The sequence below is a fragment of the Mastigoproctus giganteus genome, chromosome 6 (genome assembly GCF_048544385.1).
Source record: "Mastigoproctus giganteus isolate SK-2022 chromosome 6, ASM4854438v1, whole genome shotgun sequence".
NCBI classification, from domain to species: Eukaryota; Metazoa; Arthropoda; class Arachnida; order Uropygi; family Thelyphonidae; genus Mastigoproctus; species Mastigoproctus giganteus.
This window is the reverse complement of record NC_143580.1, coordinates 20,443,994-20,464,522: the sequence shown is the minus strand read 5'-3', so window position 1 is coordinate 20,464,522 and position 20,529 is coordinate 20,443,994. Positions and strand designations below refer to the sequence as shown.

General features: G+C 38.1%; 1 protein-coding gene across 1 annotated transcript in view; it reads left to right on the top strand.

Moving 5' to 3' along the window:
* LOC150084050 (sodium/calcium exchanger 2-like) overlaps window positions 1-20,529 on the top strand; it is an 89,675-nt gene that overhangs the window by 3,669 nt on the left and 65,477 nt on the right. The window contains exon 2 of the mRNA XM_090375873.1: window positions 16,594-16,966. Within this exon, the coding sequence (XP_090231999.1) occupies window positions 16,623-16,966 (344 nt within the window). The 5' untranslated portion in view covers window positions 16,594-16,622. The remainder of the gene's footprint in view (window positions 1-16,593; window positions 16,967-20,529) is intronic.

Sequence of the window (20,529 nt, the reverse complement as noted above, 5' to 3'; positions counted from 1 at the left end):
TTTAAAGGATGTTTTGCGGGTAGTTCTGTGCACTGAGTTCTAACTGTTTTGGTGTTCATTGGCATACACTCTTATAGTTTGATGCGTTCTCTGGTAATATTTTAGTAAATTTTTAATATTTCGCAGAAATATTAAAAATGACACAGCATGCTGGAAACACGCAGACGATAAGGTTTCGTCTGCGTGTAAACGATATTCAAAGGCGCAAACGATATTCTTTCAATGAAATTGATGAAAATTAAATAAACAAAAGACGTATTTGGAACGCTAGAATTAAAAGAACCTTCAGATTGCAACTTTAAAATATATTGGGAAAATGTTGAAGAACAAAACCGTATTTTTATAAAATAAAAGCTTTCTAAGTCAAGTGCAGTTCTAATTAAAAAAAAAAATAAAATCCTTTCATTATATTAATTGTGTTCATTCATTTAAAGATGTTTGTCTGGCTGTTTTAAATTAATAGAAACAAAGTATTGTTTGTTTGTTCTATTCCTGGAGACAAAACTCCCTTTATTTTATGCCTATAATGATGTTATTGAATATTACATACTTAGATGGGAAGTTTTAAATATGTTGAAGGACAGACTAGTAAAAAAAAAAAGACAGACTAGACGTTAGGTTAATACTACATTGAAATTTTGCTTCGCTTTTAGAGGGGGTATCTTTGCGTAATGAACGCTATAGTGGGCGTCTCAATCCATTCGTGACGGTAAAAAACTGGTTTTATAGAGGTGAAGTCGACATGGATGCTGAATACGAGGTGTTTACTATTGTTAACAGCCAAATGTATAAACACAACTACGTTCATTTGATACAGCAGGATTGGGGAAGGAACAGTTTGTTTGCTGGGAGGTTAAAGGGTTCTGGTAGAACAGATAAGCAGGACTAAACTACATTCGTTTTGATGGTATCTTTCAGACACCCAATTTAAATGAAAAATAAAAAAGGTTAAAAGAAACGGGGTTGTTTCAGGGGAGCATTCCAGATATATGGCTAGCGTTCTGTTACTAGCTATTAAGATGGTTTCAAACGGCTTTTATTTGGTGTTTGTTTTTTTTAAGTGGCGGGTGGGCTCAATTTCTGTTTGCTCAATTCTGGGGCGACTCTGTGGGTGTAAAAGGTGTGTCTTATTCGGCCCCACGCTTGAGTCGAATAATACAGACTGGTAAATATGAGGGAAAGTTCCTTACATCGTTCCACCGGCAGTTAAATATAACGGTTCTCTGAACTCCAGTTATATCGGCTATATTTAATTGCATCTGATGGCTCTGGCTTGAGCTAGGAAGTACTGCACTTCCATTTATCAGTGTGAAAATAAAAACTTCTACATAGAAGCAATTTCCTTAAGGATCTGTTGCTTTGAAAATTAATGAAAGTTATATTTTCAACGGTGTACTGTAATATGAAATATTAAGCGAGTTCAGTGCATTGTCAACCAGCCAGAAGTTCCATTGAGCCATGGCATTCTCATAATAAGGAAATAAGTTAGTTAATAGTAAACATAGTGTTTTTGTCAAACGGTTCCAGTGGTTCCCCACAAATCCGCGTTGAGGAGCCTTTCAGCATCCGTCCACTGGCCAGGAAGGTAGAAGGAACGCCTTACGGGCTCTCTCCCCACCTGCAAAGCAAGAGAGGAGAGAGGCCAAGTTAGAGGAACGGAGCGAGTTGGATAGGAAAGATAAGAAAAGGGGAAGGAAGCAAGGGTAGGCAGAGCGGAAGGCTAGCCCAGCAGAGAGCCAAACGGCCAGGTGATCCCACGCCTGTCAGTTGACCATCGTCAGCAGAACCCCTTCGATGAGAACTCATCGAGGGTGGTTGAAATCCAGTCTGAGGAGTGTCCCAGGCCAACAAAAGAGCCCGAAAGCATCTAATCCCACGCCGATGGAGAGGCGGCGTCAGCAAAGGAACTTCAGGAGAAGAGGTGAAGGCAGGAATCCCTTTTGGTTTATCCCATGCAAAGAGAAGCGTCGGCAAGAATCTCTGGTGGAAGCTTTGTCAAGAGAAGTTGAGAATCACCCAGTGAAGTCTTCCAGGAGCAGCAGAGAACATGTCGGAGCATCTGTGGATGGACAGGGAAAAATTCGAGGCGACTCTCGAGTGGCCACATAATAGAACTTGGTGATGTGATTGCAACTGTGCATCCTGTGGAGCACAGATTCATTACTGGGATTGGTATATCCTTATGGCTGAGTTATTTAATTTCTGGTGTGACTGGCAGTTGGGAAGCTAGTCGATAGAATGAGCTGCGGTAGTCATAGGTGTGCCAGTTGGTGGTTGTGAGTGATAGCGGCGTCTGTTGAAGACAGCGATATGGTTATATTTCAGTCCCGTTTGGAAATAGTAATAATTCATGATTTATAATAAAAAAAGCAAATTTTTTTTTTTTTTTTCAGCGAACCGAGAAATTCTTTTCTGTGCAATCGCCACACATAATATCCAGTACAACTGCATTATATGATAAATGGACAGTTTATGAAATAATAATAATTACTGAATTTCTATTATTCCGATTTTAATGAAATTTAGGATGGCTCGACAAATCTTTCTAAAAGACCAAGACATAAAATTTCATGAAAATCTGTCTACTGGAAATCGAGGTGTTGCATGCGCACTGACAGACAGGATGAAGATAATAGGAGGATTAAGCATATATGCTAACATGCCCGAAAATGAAAAAACTTTTTTTTTGTACTTATAACAACCGATATTAAAAATGATTGTTAATGATCGCAATACAACTGCGTTTTATACTTAAATAACTGAACAGCCAAAAGCGACTTGCTTTTGCAAATAAAGGCAAAGCAACTTTTCCTCACATTGACTGTTCATAGAAAGTTCGGTACTTTTTGTAATCATACATAGTCTAAATGTTTATTTAGACTATGCATGATCACTACTTTTAGTTCCAAGGCAAAATAACCCCTCTTGCAAAGCCAACAAAGAAAAACAAAAATTAAGCTTGCATCCAACCCTTACAAAATTAATGCGCGTAAAGGATTCACTGAGGGAGCTTTTTTTCTTCTCTTTGACTTCACTTTAATATATGTCTTTGAAACCCATTCTTTGTTTTTCATTTCCCTAGTATTGAATTGTGATTTAGGCAATCTGATCTAAGAAACTTTTTGCCAAAATCACCCCATTAGGTCTTTGAAGCCATCACAGAAACAGATCTGTTTCTTTTTTTTTTTTTTTTTTTTTCTTCTTTTCTTTTTTATTATTTTAAATAAAAACAATATTCACGTTGTGTCCACACAGAAAAACTTTATCTGTTACATATCTGATTTTTAAAAACTTTCTTTTATTCAAATAAGAATAGAATTAAAAAGTGGGACTTGCCTTTATATCTACCTATCGAGCACTCACACATGATCAACTTTTAATCTCGATTTTTATATATTTCTTAATGATAATTAAAAATTGTGGAAATTCAAATCGAGAAGGAATACACAGGAAAAAAGAAGTATGAGGGAATCGTGAAAAAGAATAATTGGATCAGGTTTGGAATTGGACCATGAATTGGTGTTAGCTAGAAGATTGTTTTTCAGAAAGAATTGGATGAAAAATGATGTCATTTCAGAAGAAAAAAAAGTATTCCGGAAGACCATTTGAGTAAGCTGACAATCTAGATGCCCCATAGGCTTTCAACCATATATATATATATCTTAAGCTCATCTGTTATCTTGTTAATAAACGATAACAGATAAACCCAACCGGGTCTACTCAAACATAAAACTAAATAATTACAAGAGATTATTCTGAGAACGACCATTGGCCTCGTGGTAGGGATGGGCACTTACACCCCACCATGAGTAACCATCCCCACCACGAGGAGGTTGGGAACTACTACCTAATGCTCTCAACAAATATAAGATGAGACAATAATCAACTTTGCCACAACCAATCCGGTGTAAAAGAAAAGAACAATCTTTAAACTCTTATCAGTCATAACAGACTTGAGACATAGTCACCACGCTGGTTGACTTCTTTTTAGTCATATTAATCTCACATTTTTACAGAGATCTTAAGGGCCCAAAACTATCACATTGTTTAATCGGCTTAAAACCACACAGGGGAGAAACCTCCTCCAGCCGAGATGTCATCTCAGATGCAGGAGCTACGCTCCACAGCCACCAGGACCAAATGACCAATAGGCCGACTAGCCTAACCTGATTATATCATGTTTAGCACGCCTGAGGAGACCCACCAACCACGCTGTCAACAACCTAACCATAGTCCGTTCTGCGTTGAACAATATCGAGCGCACGAGAGTATTCGGGACGTGTCTTATTGACAGCTGCATGGTCAGAAAGAACCTTTTCATCTCCAACAATTAACGCATTTAGGATCCTTATCCTTTTTAGGAAGTCCTAAAACCCTACAACAACATATTTTTAGGAAAAATTCTTTTCAGAACACAGTGACATAATATTTAGGGTCAAGCGCCACCGGTGGTTTCCCACATCTGCGCCCTATGCACTCTGTTAATGAAATGCAGAACTACTGCATAAGCCAGGAAAAAGTGTCTAGTTTATGTAGTATTCTGTTGTGTTTCTGGCTGCTTAGCCCCAGGGCCCCTAATGGGATCCTACGTTGCCTGCCGCCACCACTGGGAGGTGAGCCAGGCTGGTCTCCGCCAGGGTCTTTTCAGAAAGGTGAAAATATCTTTAGAAAATCGTGCAGTAGAATTATTTGTATGATAAGGACTCGAGCGACTTTGTTAGAGAATAACTACAGCCGCAGTGTCATAACAATACTCCCTGTCAGGGCAACTTCAGATTTGCTACTAGCGTTCTGTTCTGAGAAGAGGTTTTGAATTTAAATAAAACTGGGAAGAAATTGCGGTAAAGAATAAGTAAGAACAGCTGGATCTTTTCGGAATAAATAAGACAATTGGATTTTCAGGAAAGTGGAATATGACATTGCTCTAATCTGAGCATGTCATCTAATCTAAATTGTAATTGGATTTCCAGCTATTTTGGATTTTCGGCACATCGATATTTGATCTCATTAACCCCGCGCAAGAAGGTCCCTTGAAGTAACAGAAATATTATTCATTACTTTTAGAAAGCGTTATTTTTTTTATTTTTTGTTCCCACGCGATTCTGCCCTGACATCATGCTTTTTTTGTCTCCACGTCACACACACACGTGCCTGACCTACCCGCTTAATCCACATTCGTGCTTTCCGCTTCCCCCTCATTCTTCGGGCTCGTAACAGTAATCAAGCAACCCTCAGACGTACTCTCCGAAACGTCACTGATGGTAAAAGATCCGCCTTGACCTGCATTACGCATTGGTACCTTATGTCAAGGGTGCGTAAGGCACGCCATACAATTGCTATTTTAAATCTCATTGTTTTAATTAAATCCATTTTATTTAAACTTGAACATGATTTCGAATCTATCGATATACCAGTTTTTCCTCATATGGTCTGTCTGCCTTTTAAGATAATTCCCTTAAGACAGCAAGCTTGGTTAACTCCCACTTCCGACTGATCTAAGTCGGAATGTCATACATGCCCGAGAAACAGGTTAGCCTTCTTACATTTTACGATACGTGTAGGAGTCAGCCTTTCTGTTAGTTGCGCATGCGCAGCGCTGACTAAAGTCAACAACTAACTCGGCCGGATGCCGCATTCCTGCGCATGCTTTACTGATAATAATAACAATTTCAGTTGCTATTGTGTGGTTTTGTTTGCCTATAAATGACGTTGCGTGTGAGGCGGAACTTCGGTGTCAAGGTTATGTATGGAAAGGGTTGTCATCTCTCTCTCCAGTGTTCATACAAATATGCACAGGTGGTCTGATGACGTCATTGTAATTGGAGCTTCTAGATTACATTAGAAAAATGACATAATTAATTTTTTAGTAACACAAAATAACAATAGTATTATTGGCCAGGCTGGTAACCATGGTAGTAATAGTAAAAGAAAAAAAAAAAAAAAAAACACTTCACACACCCATTTTCTCTAAAAGTTTGTCCAGTTCCTCCTTGAATTTATTTAAGCTATCAACTTCCAACGACAGATGGAACTTTGTTCCAGCAATCAACTACCCGCTGACTAAAGGCAAATTTCTGCACATCTATTCTACAACTGTCTTTCCTCAATTTGAATTTATGTCCCCTCAGATGGGGAATCTGAGCAAGAGGAAGACTCCCATCAGCATTGAGCCTGTTCAAACCATTCCAGGCCTTATACATTCCAATCAGATCACCTCGCAGATGTCTAGTCTCCAGACGCTGAGATTTACAGAACTTAAGCCTTTCTCAGTAAGAGAACCCCTTCGTTTCCCTCGCCAGTTTTTTTTTTCCCTTCTCTGTACTCGATTAAACATCCTTCCTAAAATGAGGCCTCCAGACCTGTACGCAGTGCTCAAGGCGTGGCCTGACCATTGCCTTATACAAAGGGATAATCACCTCCTTTTTCCCTACGCAAAATTTCTGTATATCGTTGATTAAACCCCAATGACCTGCTCTGGCAGTCTGTCTGCACTACTCAGAAAACTTCATATCTGACTAAATAATTACTCCATGGTAACGGTAGTATACTAGTTACGGGCATTCGAAGAAAATAACTCTACCCCAGTAATATTCCCACTTTCATCCACTGCATTATTGACAAAAAATAAGGTGTAACAGGACTGACTTTTGTTTCGCTAAGCTAAATCTGTCACCATGATGAACGCATCAGTATTATTCGATCTGACCTAGACATTGATAGTTGTCTTAGACAGTCTTGCGTAACACTGACTTTTTACCCCTTCTTTCTTTCCCTAGAATTACTCTACCATAGCCGACATTACATTTATCGTGTCTAAAAAAACATACCGTTCCGCAGCAGTTGACAATGTTAACCTACAGTTGGAATTCGGGTCACATTTCTTGTGAAATTATGATCCGCAGAATTTCTTTGCTTTTTTAAAAGAGTACTGTTTCTTATAACAGATTTATTTCGTCGCGATAACGAACTAAATTGGACTGTCGAAACATTTCTAATGGGGAGAAAACTGGGACAGGTCAAGTGTGTTTTGTAGCCATTGTTCACGTATAGCAATTTCCTACAAATCTGTGAACTCTAAGGGTCATTCGCCTTCCGACATGAACTTTAAATTATCACTTCTACTGAGATATTGCTAATAATTTAACTGTAAAAATATGATGCGATATTAAATGCATCATAAGCCTAGAATTTTAGGCAGTGAAGTGAAATGCATATTTTATTAGCAAAAATATCAGTATAATCAAACGAATAATTTTAAACCACTGTAACAATTTGTTTAGAAATTACAACTAAATGTTCTACACAAGTTTTTATGATTACCAAAAACATTTTAAAAACTCCTTATTACACATTTCTATCTTGCGCTATCTGTTATTCCATAAATAATGTCTATGTTGATTTTTCTAAATTATCGATTTTTAACGCATTCTTTTGGTTGACGTGTGGTGGCGCGTTGGTTTTCAGATATATTTGTCATTTTATTAATTTATAAAAATTATTTATTTAAACATTAGTTACGTTTGCTGTTTCGTTAAGTTGGGTTATTAAAACAAATTTATCATAGATATGCAAATAATTGAATATAAATAACTAGAAATAGTTTGAAAGCAAGAGAAATCGTTGGAAAGAACTTGAGATTGAACTTTTAGCGCTAATTTGATTGGATGAGGACATGATAATACAGTGTGAGGTTATCCTGCTTTTCATTCTGGCTGGCTCCTATATTTCATTTCTCACCAGTAATTTGCCATTGTCTTTTTTTTTTTTTACTTCCTTTAAGTACAAAGAAAAGGCGTTGGATTAGGTTCATTCTACAGGATTATTTTGAGTGAAGTCATTCCGTCATATGAATGTTTTTAATTTTCTTTTTTTCCTATTTTTCCCGGAAAATGTGGGCAGGATGTGAGATCATTTGACAGTGGAACTCCTCCATTGCTTACATCATTGCCTCAAGGGATACGTGAGCAGGTTGAAAAAGAGAATTGTAGATATTAAGCAGTATCTAAAATTGTCAAAATCGCTGTACTTGCACACCGCGTAGAACAGAGAGAGCATAATGCGCTATCCACGGGCCTTTACAGTATGCAATAAGGGTATTCACAATAGGTGACAGTATTTTTTTTATAACACATCAAATATCGCCAAGATTTTGGTTCCTAGAACCCTGAAGATTTATTATTTTCGTGGTACACCCACTTTACCACGAATCCTTTTTCTCCCCTTTCCTATAGCATCAATAAGAGTAACATTACAATTTTTATTGGGATTAATTTACCAACAAATATAGACGGACAAGCCAAAGTCATAAAGTGGAAAATAGATTAAATCAGGGCTTTGATTTGTGGCCGGGGGAAGAATTCCTAGAAACTTATATATACACTGAAATTGTATAACTGCTTGGGCATCGTATTAAGCAACAGTCTTGAAAAATATGCAAATCGAAGAAGTAACAAGGTATGTGACGTATTCAGACAAGTTATGTGAAGATAGTATAGTTGGAGGAGTCTTATTATTATGCTTTTCAGCACATATGGAGGGAACCACACAGGGCACTGGAATCATCTTGATTTATTTCGAGAATACGGACCACCGGGCATGTTTTTATGGCATACCCTTGGTCTTCTGATCCCCCTTGAGGGCACCGTAATCGTCAGAGCATATCTAATTTTTTTGTCGTATTTACTTATGGAGAGGATACTCTTAAGATGAAGTTCAACCACCCGCCGCATAAAATGTGTGAGAGCGGTTTGAGAAAAACTTCGAGCATCTCCCCTGGTTAGCCCAATCTTCGATCTCAATCCCTTTTGAGCATAAATTGAACTGAAAAAGCACCTCTGTCCCCCTTCGCTCCATACCGATCAGCTCAGTGATTCGGGCAAATACGCTATTAGCCCATAGTTCTATTAAGTGCCCGATAATGTATTTCTCTGCTTCTGGCCCAGTCTGATTTAGGGTTCCATTGGTGGCATAGTCCCTTCCTCTGTTTAAAGGGTTACCTGATGTATCGAGTGGTCAGGATTGGAGTAACACGCGCTCTTTGATTGAACCGTAGTTCAAGCCTGCGTGATTACCAAATGCGATTATCGATTGTGTTCATGATTTCCTCTGACGTCTGGTTGTGACGGGATATAAATAAGAACTTTTTTTTTTCACTATGAAACTCCAATTAAATTGCAGTTTTATTGTCACTGTGTGCAGACCTTTGCTCCGTGATTAATTTTGTATGTTGTTCATGAATGAAAACAGACTTCTGTAGACATGAAGCTTTTTATAATTCATCAAAATCATAGTAATGATGAAGCCAAAATGGGGGAAGGGAATAAAGCATTCTGTATGCATGTGAATATATTTTTTAACCCTCCCTTCTTGCAAGGTCAGTCGCTTGTAATTAACACAAACGGTTTTAAATCAGTTTTTATATTTAAAGTTTTATATTTAAACTACTTTGGTAGTTTAATTAATTAAATACCACTGAAGTGATTGGCATCCCAAAAACAACCCAAGAGGGTTGTTTTTGGGATGTCACATTGCTGGTTTGTCAATTCGTACAATTGCTAACAGCCTAAGCCAAAGTCGACATTCGGTGATGTTACCATCGAATTGAAGCATGACGATACTACCATCGCCAGCAACCCATGGGAAGACCACGGACGTTAAACCACGTCGCCAGAGGTACTCGCAAGGCTACTATGACAATTTCGTCGGATATCCTGTGAAACAAACTTCTAGTTAAAGGGGTCAATGGACGTTAAGGTCTGTACGAACATACTCTGTACCTCCCGTACATAGTATGTCCACAGCCTCAGTTTTCATGGGAGATCGGTGGCGCATAAGCAAAACGTCACCAACCACAATCAGCGATCTCTCCGTGCATGCTACAATAAACGTCGTAATTGGCCCATAGAGCAGTGGAAATTCATTCTAGGTTTTTTTTTATAAGTTAGGGCGGTCCCAAGACAGACTATGGCAAACCTGCTCCATTCTATGGAGTGACGAATCTTGCCACACCTATCAGATAGGCGGGTGTGTGGAAGATTTCTAGAAAACGCTTGCTGTCAGAGTGCTTTGTGCCAACAATAAAATCCGGAGGAGGTGGAGGTTCCCCTCCTACCATAAATTTTTTCACAATTCCATGTTCCCTACTGTGTGGCAGTTTCTTTGGTATAGACTCTTGTTTCTTTCAGTAGGACATGAATGTACAAAAGTTGGAATGGCTGACGCAGAATCCCAATTTGAGTCCTATCGAACGGCCACGAGGGTGAGGCCGGACTAACACGTCACACATCGATAACTCAACTAGTCACTGTTCACGATAAATGGAGGACTCATACCTGTTAAAGCCTACCTAGGATGTGAAGTATATCAAAAGGAAAAATTACATACCACTGAAGTGATTGGCAGTGATGCCAATGGAACCGACATGTATCCGCTCTTTGGAGGGTAACGTATGTGTACGATGATTGGTCAAAAAGATTAAATGCTTTCTTCCTGGAAAAGAGGAAATATTCCTATTGTGGTGGGTTTGGTCAATGGCTACAGAATCAATTTGTATTAATGAAATCTTACAAATTTGTAGTGTAATGCTGCAAAATTGTTTTCACACTTAATTAAAAATACGTGAAACATCTTTGAACGAGGGAGATATACAAGAGATGCTTGTTTAATTTTGTGGTTGTGATAAAACAAGTTTGGAAAACGTTGTATTAATTACTGTACACTGAGTGATCACTGAATTATGACCACTCCTATGGAAACTGAATGCGACCCGTTGACCACGTGAGGTACGAGAATGTAGAGTTAGTCAACCTGCGTAGCATAGATAAGGTGTCAGTGGTTCAGTAAGTAGTAAAATTCCATTCCGAGCGTGATGGGTAAAAAGAAGGATTTATCGAACTTTGATAAAGGACAGATTGTGAGTGCTCGACGAGCTGGTGCCTCCATTTCCAAAACGGCTGAACTGGTGGGTGTTGGAGAGCCGCCGTAGTTAAAGTGTACCAGGACTGTCGTCAAAATGGTTAAACAACGACCCGACGGCAAAACTGCAAAAGTCAGCGAAAGGCTGATGTTAGAGGTGAGCGCCGGGTCCGACGACTTGAACAGGCGCAGCACTGTTAAAGAGTTGACTACCCAATACAACATGGGCCAACCCGGAACAATATCTGGCATGACCATGCGTCGGACGCTGCACGTATGGGCGATACCAGCAAATTACCCCTACGGCATCCTCTCCTAACCAAGGTTCATCGGCGTAATAGGCTCGCCTGGTGCAAAGAGCATGCAAGTTGGACGTTAGAAGACTGGAAGAAGGTGTGCTGGTCGGATGAATCACGTTATTTACTCCACGCCGTGGATGGTCGTGTACGGATTTGGCATCAACAACATTAGGTTCTTCATCCATCATGCATGGTATCAAAAGTGCAGCCAGTGGAGGCGGTTGTATGGTGTGGGGCATGTTTCACTGGCAGGAATTTGTACCCCTGGTTTGTGAACAATGTATCGGTGGTCTACGCTATCGTCAACTGCTTGCTGACTGTGTACACCCCGCTATGTTACACTTTTCCCGAATGGCGATGGTGTCTTCCAAGATGATAATGCGCCGAGCCATCGGTCACTTGTTGTGCAGGAATGGTTTGAGGAACACAGTTCTGACTTTCACCATATCCATTGGCCTCCGAACTCCCCCGTTATCAATACCATACAGCACTTGTGGGACTCTATGGAAAAGGCATATCAGGCGTCTGGATACACCAATCACCTCCATATCTGCATTTCTGACCGCATTACACACAGGTTGATTGTCCCTACCTCACGAGAACGCTTCCGACATCTTGTTGAATCAATGCCACGTCGGATAGCTGCTGTACTGAGGGCAAAAGGAGGACCTACGAAGTATTAGGTAGGTGGTCATAATTCAGTGATCATTCAGTGTATATTATTAAATATATATTATATTTATTTACTGTTTTATGACAATATTTTATATGTAGACGTCACACTTGTTTCATTAAAATTGAAAATATAATAGCAAAGTTTACATATACAGAAGTGAAGTCGTTTGGTTGGCTCTAGTCCAAAAATGTAATTACACCACTAGCTGGCGCACGTGTATGTCTGGAAATAATATTTACACAGCTGTTTCGAAATTGCTTTGGTTTAAAGTAGAAAAACTATCAATGGAAAATCCGAAGTGATATTGTCACGCAAAGAAGAGATTGTTTTCTGTTGAAGTAAATCGGTGGGATGACTGTCGCCATTTTGTTTCCCGGAGACAAGCCAGCTGTGTCACTGCTGCAAGATACGTTTGATTTGTTCTCACCTTCCATTTTTGTTCATCGTATTTTTTCCTTACTACACGCAGAACTAAATTTGGCTTCTTTTTTGTCTTTTCCTCCAGTACATATATTTTTTTTTCCTTATTGGTCGAATTTTACCATCAGTAATGCCATATTTACTACAGGGATATGTGTACAACTTATAATTTCTTTTAATCTTTCCCGTGTCTTCCGAACAGTACTGGAAATGAAACAAATAAGCTCTTGACCGTGTTTTTCACCGACATGGTCTGTTTACTACGATGATTTCAATGTAGTCCCTTGGCGAATTGGTTTCTAGGTTACTAAAAGCTCACACCTAAGAACAGTTGGTTCGCGTGGAGCTGTCCTACAAGAGCAAAACACTTTTCTGGTGTGTTGCTGTTTCTCGGTAAGCTGCATGCTTCTTCTTAAGCATCATCTGTAAAACGATTTATTTATGGAGCTTTAATTCGTCGCTGTGATAGTTAATTGCTATTATAACAATCATAATTAGTAAACTTAATTATTGAATATTTTACTATAAGAAGTAATCAAAGGGTTATACATTAATTTGATGAGCTGACGATTTAACACTTAGTAATTCTTAAGTTATGTTTCTAGCGAATGTTAAAAATTTTTTTCTTGAAAATAACTCCCGATTATTATTTTCCTTCTCCATTTTAAGATATTCAAGTCTAGATTATCTGAATGGTGGGTTTCGTTTAACTTCAATAGTTATTAAAAGTAGTAGTTAGCTCAAGGCCGGTCCTAGAGTTTTAGTGAACCCGGGTGCGAGAATTGGTGTTCGGGAAAAGGACAGCTAGGAGTTCTTCCCTGAATTGAAAGGTACCTTTTGTAAAGATTTGGAGACACTTTTCAGTGCGAGGCCCGAGAAGAAAAGCAACCAGATTGGTGAGGGGAATAAAATGGTCATCTTACTAAGGACTGCAATTTCTGAAAATTGCAGCTTCTGGAGGATAGGCACCTCGATATTCTTCTTGCTGAGACTACACACATAAGAGGACATAAATTCAAATTGAGAAAAGATAGTTTCAAGGTAGATATGTGGAAGTTTGCCTTTAGCCAGCGAGGTCATTGATTGTTGGAACAAACATCCATCTGTCGTTGTGGCAGTGGGTAGTTTGAATAAATTCAAAGAACTACTAGGCAAACTGTTGGAGGAGATGGATAGATGGTGGTTTTTTTTTTTTTTTTTGCTGATGCTTTGAGCTTGCTTTCTTGCATAATTTGCCACTATTAATACAAATTTTACAGATTGTTTTTGCCTTATATAGGACCTAAGCTATTGCAGTTTTAAAATGCGCAAGAACTTTATGGACACCTGTATCTATGAGAACATCGCTCCCGCTTTACGAACTTTCGCTCTGTGAATTACTTTTCAGGAGCGCCTAGTTTTCGTTAACCAAGAGGTTACTGTACTGATGCGATGCATCAGTAGAATGGTCAAGAGTCCTCAGTTACAAAGAAACCGGTGATAGCTAGTATCGAAAGCCGTTAAACCTGAATAGCCACATAAGTAAATGAGAAACTATGGACAACATTTGCTTTTCTTGACACGTTTGCAACATCGTGACCTGCTGCACTTCGCAAATTGAGTACATTGAGTAGCCTACTTAGTCATGTGTGGAATGATTATAGAATGTTATTTATATTCATAAACTTCTTTACGTCTGTTGTAGTACCTTATTGATAACTATTCTATTTTTGTTTAAGTCTGTCTGTTCCTTTGTAACTAATGTCTTGTTATTTTTCGTCTTTAAATCGCCTACTGTAATATACCCTGAAGAGTTGGTGCATTATCAGCTCCATGATTAGGGAGGCCCGCCCTACTGTAGACTATAGTTATTTCTCCATGTTTAATCTCAAACTCCAAATCAGGCTAACCAAACTGATAGTTAATATACGATATTTTCAACCTTTATTAAGGATAAGAGGAACTTTTTTACAGTTTTTTATTTTATTGTTTTTTAAACAGCGGTTGAGTTAATCTGCCAGTGCTTGAAGTGCATGGGTTTCTCCTTTCAAATAAATTGGATTTCCTCCCTGAAAACTGGAAAACCGAGCATACAACATATACACAATTTACAAACATGATACTGACTCATTAATAACCAGGACTCAGTGCTTTTCTGAACAATCTAACCTGACCTCTTCTTTTTTTTGGTTCGTACTGTGTTTGAAAAGTTCGTGGCCTGAGTATATGAAAGATTTGTTTGAGGATTCTAGTAACATGTTACTTTTCAATATACTCTCCTTTGGAGTCAATACACCTTTGCCAACGATGCAATGAGTTGATTCCAGCTGAGAAAAAGCTTTCTCTTCAGTCTACAGGAATGTATCCACTACAACAATGACGTCGCTGTCGGTGGAAAAATGGATGCCAACCAGATTTTTTTTTTTTTTTTCAAATTAGGGAATAAATGGAATTCTGATGGTGCTAGATCTGTTGAATTGGAGGCTGAGCCAAGATTTCAAAGCCCCAAGAATTCCTTCGCTCAGGTTTCCTTGGCGTTTGAATTTTCAATAATTTGAAAATGATTTCAAAATCTTTTTTTTTTCTTTCTTTCTTTCACCTCTTAACGCTAATAAAGTTGGTCTCAACCTGGCAAACTTCCGAAAATCTTAGTGTATTAAAAGAATTTAGCGTAGGTCTACGAAAAAGATTAAGTAATTTAACCCTGCAATGAATAGCTACTTTATTAGTTACACCTCCATTTTTATGAAATGGAGCGCTACTTCCATGTGATATAAAACAGGTGGGTAGACACGTAGGGGGTCCTCTATGTGCAACTCAGTGCGAGAATAGGCAAGACGAAAGATTTAAGTGACTCTAACTTGGACCTTGCTGGGGTTTTCACGATTGTATGTCTCGAGTGCATCGAGATTGGTCCTATAACCAAATAACAACCAGAAAAAGGCGACCCTGTGGTCGGAAACAGTTCGTGATTCCAGAGGCCAACGAAAGTTAACAGAATTTGGTTGATTGTGGCCTTTATAAGGCAATCATATAACAACCCACTACAACAGTGGTAACCAAAGAGGCATTCTGGGATTTTTAGGCGCATCAGCAACTTAGGCCGCATTGCACTGTATATAATGTCTGTAAATTGGGGCGCCTCCGTAACCAGGTAGGCAGGAGCAGCAGTGCATAGCACACACTTCTTGATTAGACCGAGGTTCGAGCCCGTGACCACCAAATACGGAGGATGTGGAAAGGTCAGGGAATGACCACCGCATATTCCCGGAGCAATGTGGCCTTAGTTGCTAATGCTCCTAAAAAACCAAATAACAAACTGTAAATTGTGTGTGTTCTGTGATCGATTTTATGGACGAAAAACCCGAGTTTCCGGGAGGAAAAACTATGCTACCCTCCCCTGAGACAGACTAACTCGGCCACTTTGTGAAAAAGGCCCATAAAAATTCCTCTTGTCATTGACAGGATTTGAACTCGGGTCTCTTTCCCCAGGGCATGGGAAGGATGGCGATTCTACGAACTGTGTTATCCACGACCAGAGCTGAGTCTTGTAGTTTTTCGCTGATTTAAAAGCCTTATGGATTTTTGAGTGATTCGATTCAGAGTTTGCATTCCAGGTATGGTATATTTTCTGTTCGAGCTGTTCCTATTCTAGGATAGCAAAACTTTCTATTCTCAACCCTTAAGGCAGGGGTGTGCGGGTCGCGTTTAACCCATTCCTTCACATTGTGCAGCCGATGTCAATGTGAGCAACTCAAAGTGTTAAGCAATTCCCGTTGTTGTTGTGGTATTTTCTGGCGCAAGGGCTGCTTAGGCCATATTGCGCCTCCCAAATTAATTGAGTCACTTATGATAACTGCATGGGAAGCAGTTAGAAACGGTCATACATTTGAATTTGTTTTAAATACAGAAAGAATTCGGAGAGATTTGCTTTGCCTATGATGCTATTGAGAGACAGAGGTTGTTGTAGATCTGAAATGATACTGAAAGACGTTCGTCGGGCATTGTTGAACAAGTTACATTCAAGAAGTATGTTTTACTGTAAGTGGTTGCGAGCAGTGCGCACCCTATGGAGGATCATTTCCTGTAAGCAAGTAGAGATGTGTGAGGTGAGTATGACCTATTCGGGTTCTGGCTGAGATTACCTCTTCTTTTTCTATTTTTACGAGGGCTAGATGTCCATACTTGTGGTTCAGGTTTCAGTTCAAATAACCTGTTATTTGTTTGCACTTTATTAAACAAACAAATTATTTGTAGACAGAATTATTGTTACTGAATTATTAATATAATTTAATTCTTTTCTAGGAAGTGACGTCATAATTATCAGCACCAAGATGTCAGAGGGAACACTCTATAACTACACTTGTTCCGATGAAGGGTTGCTACTACCAATAATCAATGAGTATACTTGGAGTCGAGAGTCACGGGCTTTTCTTTATCTAGTAGGATTAATTTATTGCTTCTTAGGGATCGCCATCATTGCTGATATATTTATGTGTTCCATTGAGAAAATTACCAGCAAAACTCGTAAAATTATATTATCCACTGCTGTTGAAACTGAACCAGAGGTAATTGAAGTAAGAGTATGGAATGATACCGTTGCCAACCTGACTTTAATGGCACTTGGCTCCAGTGCACCAGAAATTCTACTATCCGTTATAGAAATCGTTGGGAAAAGGTAATGCATTAGTTTATTTATGTAGACACTTATTAAACTATGGCAGTTCATAACTCTCGGGTCCTTGTGGGTAGCACATTTGGTATAACCACAGTCTTCCCCACACCGGGTAGGAAAAAAGAAACAACGAGTTGTCTTGGTATTGCACGGCTTTCAACAGAACTTTTATCTATATTACAACTATGAAACCTTATTTCGTATGCCCTATGGAAGTTCGTCTAACAACATCTTTACAACTTATTTGTCCGTTTGTGACTAGAGATCACCTGCTATCTAATGAGAGACTAGTTAGTCCTGCAACAGAACATCATAGCAGTCTCATCTTTTAAACATATGGAAAATTAACTATTTGGAGTAGCTGGCTGTTTGAAAGTAGTGCAATACCATGGCAGCTCGTTGCAAAGGCAAATTTGTTCTATGATAATTAACACCATTGCATTATTTGTGCAGTACTATGGACTTTAGCAGAGAGACCAGTATAGTAATATATATACATTTTTTAATGAAATCTCCAAACACGAAAAGTATTAGAACCTTAGTACCTTGTACACAACCTGTAGGTTGAGAAGGCAAAACATACTTGTTGCTATTACGCTTGAATTTCTGTAGATTTTAATTTTTCAGCAATGCATATGAAGGAAAGTTGTTTCAGAAGTTGGAAGGGATGAATGAGGAAGAGGAAAAGTTGGTTCTGTGAGTTTGAAGTTGATTGATTTTAAAGAGAGTGGGGAATACCAATTCAAAGAACAGTGTCCCCATGGAAGTATATATATAAAAGGCTTTCAGTAGAAACTGAACATCTATGAGACAAAATGGAGAGACTTTGTAAGAGATGGGTCATTAATTAACCTGGCAGCCCTGTTTAGAAGGGAATTTAGCTTCAGAGTTTTGGGGGTATTACTCAAGTCGTGGGAACAATATTCCATGGGTGGAATATTGTTCTCAAATCCACCCATGGAACAATACAGTAAACACTCTATTTAATAGACTAATAGGGAAGAAGGGGGGTGTCCGTCAAATCGAATGTAACCTGGGGGGGGGGGCATTTTTTTATTGTTCTTAATGTAAAAAAAAAAAGCTTTAATACAATTATACAGTACTGTACAATATAAAATTATGTTGCAATTTGGCCTTTGATTTACGGATATCAGAAACAGTTTTTTTTTTTTTTTTTCCATTACGCCGTAATTTTCACAAACATCTGCTACTGAGACACCTTGTTCTAATTTATCAATTAGCTTTAATTTCTGTGTCACATTTAAGTTTATACGCTTTCTTTTAACTCCTCTATCACTTGATGCCATTTTAAATTGTAAGGATTGCAAAATTATTTAATAAATAAAGTCACAATTCAGAAATCACAGAAACACTGTATACAGCCTGACCGCACGATAGGTTGAGGCAGACTGAGACCGAAATAAAGCGAGTTGGTAGACCTGCAGTTTAGTGTCCCGAGTCATGTTCAGCTCGCAAGTCACCGCTTGCTCTTATCTTATCTGAGTAATCTGGGAAAGCAGCTATTTGAACACGTTTTGAGAAAGAATAAAAACCGATTTCTTGACTACAATTTCCTGAATTTGATTATAAAAATAAAAGTAGGTAATTATCAAACAATAATGGAAATAGGTGATTTTTAATTAATTTTATTAGTATTAATTAATTTTTAATTAATAATAACACTGAGGTTTTGTATAACCTTAAAAAAAAATTTTTACTGTATTATTATGCCCAGTCCGTTAAATCCGTTATATCGGGGTCCGTTAAATCGAGGTTTTACTATATTTTCTATGTAGACTTGAGATTTGTACAGAGTGAGTAGATGTTTAAAAGAAAATTAAGGCTGGGAGCGAAAAAGAAAAACATATATATATATATATATATATATATATATATATATATTTTTTTTTTTTTTTTTTTTTTCTTTAAATGAAGAGTTCATGTTGAGGGAAATGGAGCATAATCTGCCACGCTGGTCCAGAACGGATTGGCAGATCAACCGTACTGCTAATCAAGTAGCGTGTGCTTTCTTGCATCACATACCACTACTACTACTACTACACTCCCGTTCCTGACCACTCGGCTACTTAGGCCATATTGCACCGTACATAATGTCTATAAGCTGTGCATGTGTTCTATGTCGGTTTGCTGGATTAAAAAAATCCGAGTTTCTGGGAGAAAAAGCCTGCCACCCTTGCCTGAGACCGACTAAATCAGTCAATATGACTGATTTAGTGAAAAAGTTGCTAACTACAGCCTTAATGGAAGAGGACTGCGGAAATTCCTCCAGTCGTCGACGAGATTCAACCTAGACCTCTCCAAACGAGTGACAAGTGGCGAAGACTACATTGTGGTGGAGGGCAATATATCACTAGTAGATCAGTACTGAATGGATTGATGTTGGCGATCATTGATCAGATGGAAGATTTCAAGATTATATAATTAAACTAATTATATTAAGTAATGTTAATTACTTAATATAATTATATTTAAAATAACTAAATGCACAAGGCATAATACATTAAGAGTTTAATATCTATATAATATCGGTGTGTAGATACACCATAGACAACCCTTAAGAAACTACAAAGTAGTTGTTGTAGGCATCATTTGCTCTTTAGATATTGTGCTCTGCCTTCACGACGAGTTGCCATGATATTGCACTACCTCGAATAAGTAACAATAGTCTTCTCTATTAGTGAAGCGTTACTTATTCGAGGTAGTGCAATATCATGGCAACTCGTCGTGAAGGCAGAGCACAATATGAGAAAGAGCAAATGATGCCTACAACTACTTTGTAATTTCTTAAGAGTTGGCTGTGGTGTATCTACACACCGATATTATATTAATATAATTATATAAATTTATATAATTATATTATATTCGGATATTTACTGGAGTCAATTAATATAATTATTATTATTATATAAAGTAATGCTAATTATGTTTATATGCACTTCGTCAGAAGTCAATCTATAATGCATAAAGAATAAGTAATTAGCTTAATTTCTATCCGTTTCTGTGAACATTATACCAATATTACATAAGACTGGTAACGAAAGCTTCAAATAACTTTATTGGGTATTAATTATTATGAAATGTAATTCAATAAATATTTTATAAATTCTTGTGGATCAGTCTTCCAAACAAGCGCCCCCTATATATTTTTTGATAACAGTGATTACACTAATTTAATTTGATTAAAATCAGGTGAAAAGAGAAAAAAAGTATTAATAGGTTAGCCCCGAATCAAGTGTCTATAAATGTGTAAGAAGACTGCAATTAGCATTACGTTTATAAAAAATTTAAAACGATTTATTTTTACGTTGGGTATTATTATTTAAATACTGCCATAGTTTTAGTAGCTGGTGCTATTCTGATTTATTTATGATAAAATACAGGCTTAAACGTAATTTCGCATGTACATTAAAATATGTACAAAACGCTGGTTTGCACACTGGAACACTGAAAACGAGTGTGCTGGTCGGATGAGTCCAAATACCGATACAACACGCCAATGTACTCTGTGTGTGTGTGTGTGTGTGTGTGGCGCAAACAACAAGAGT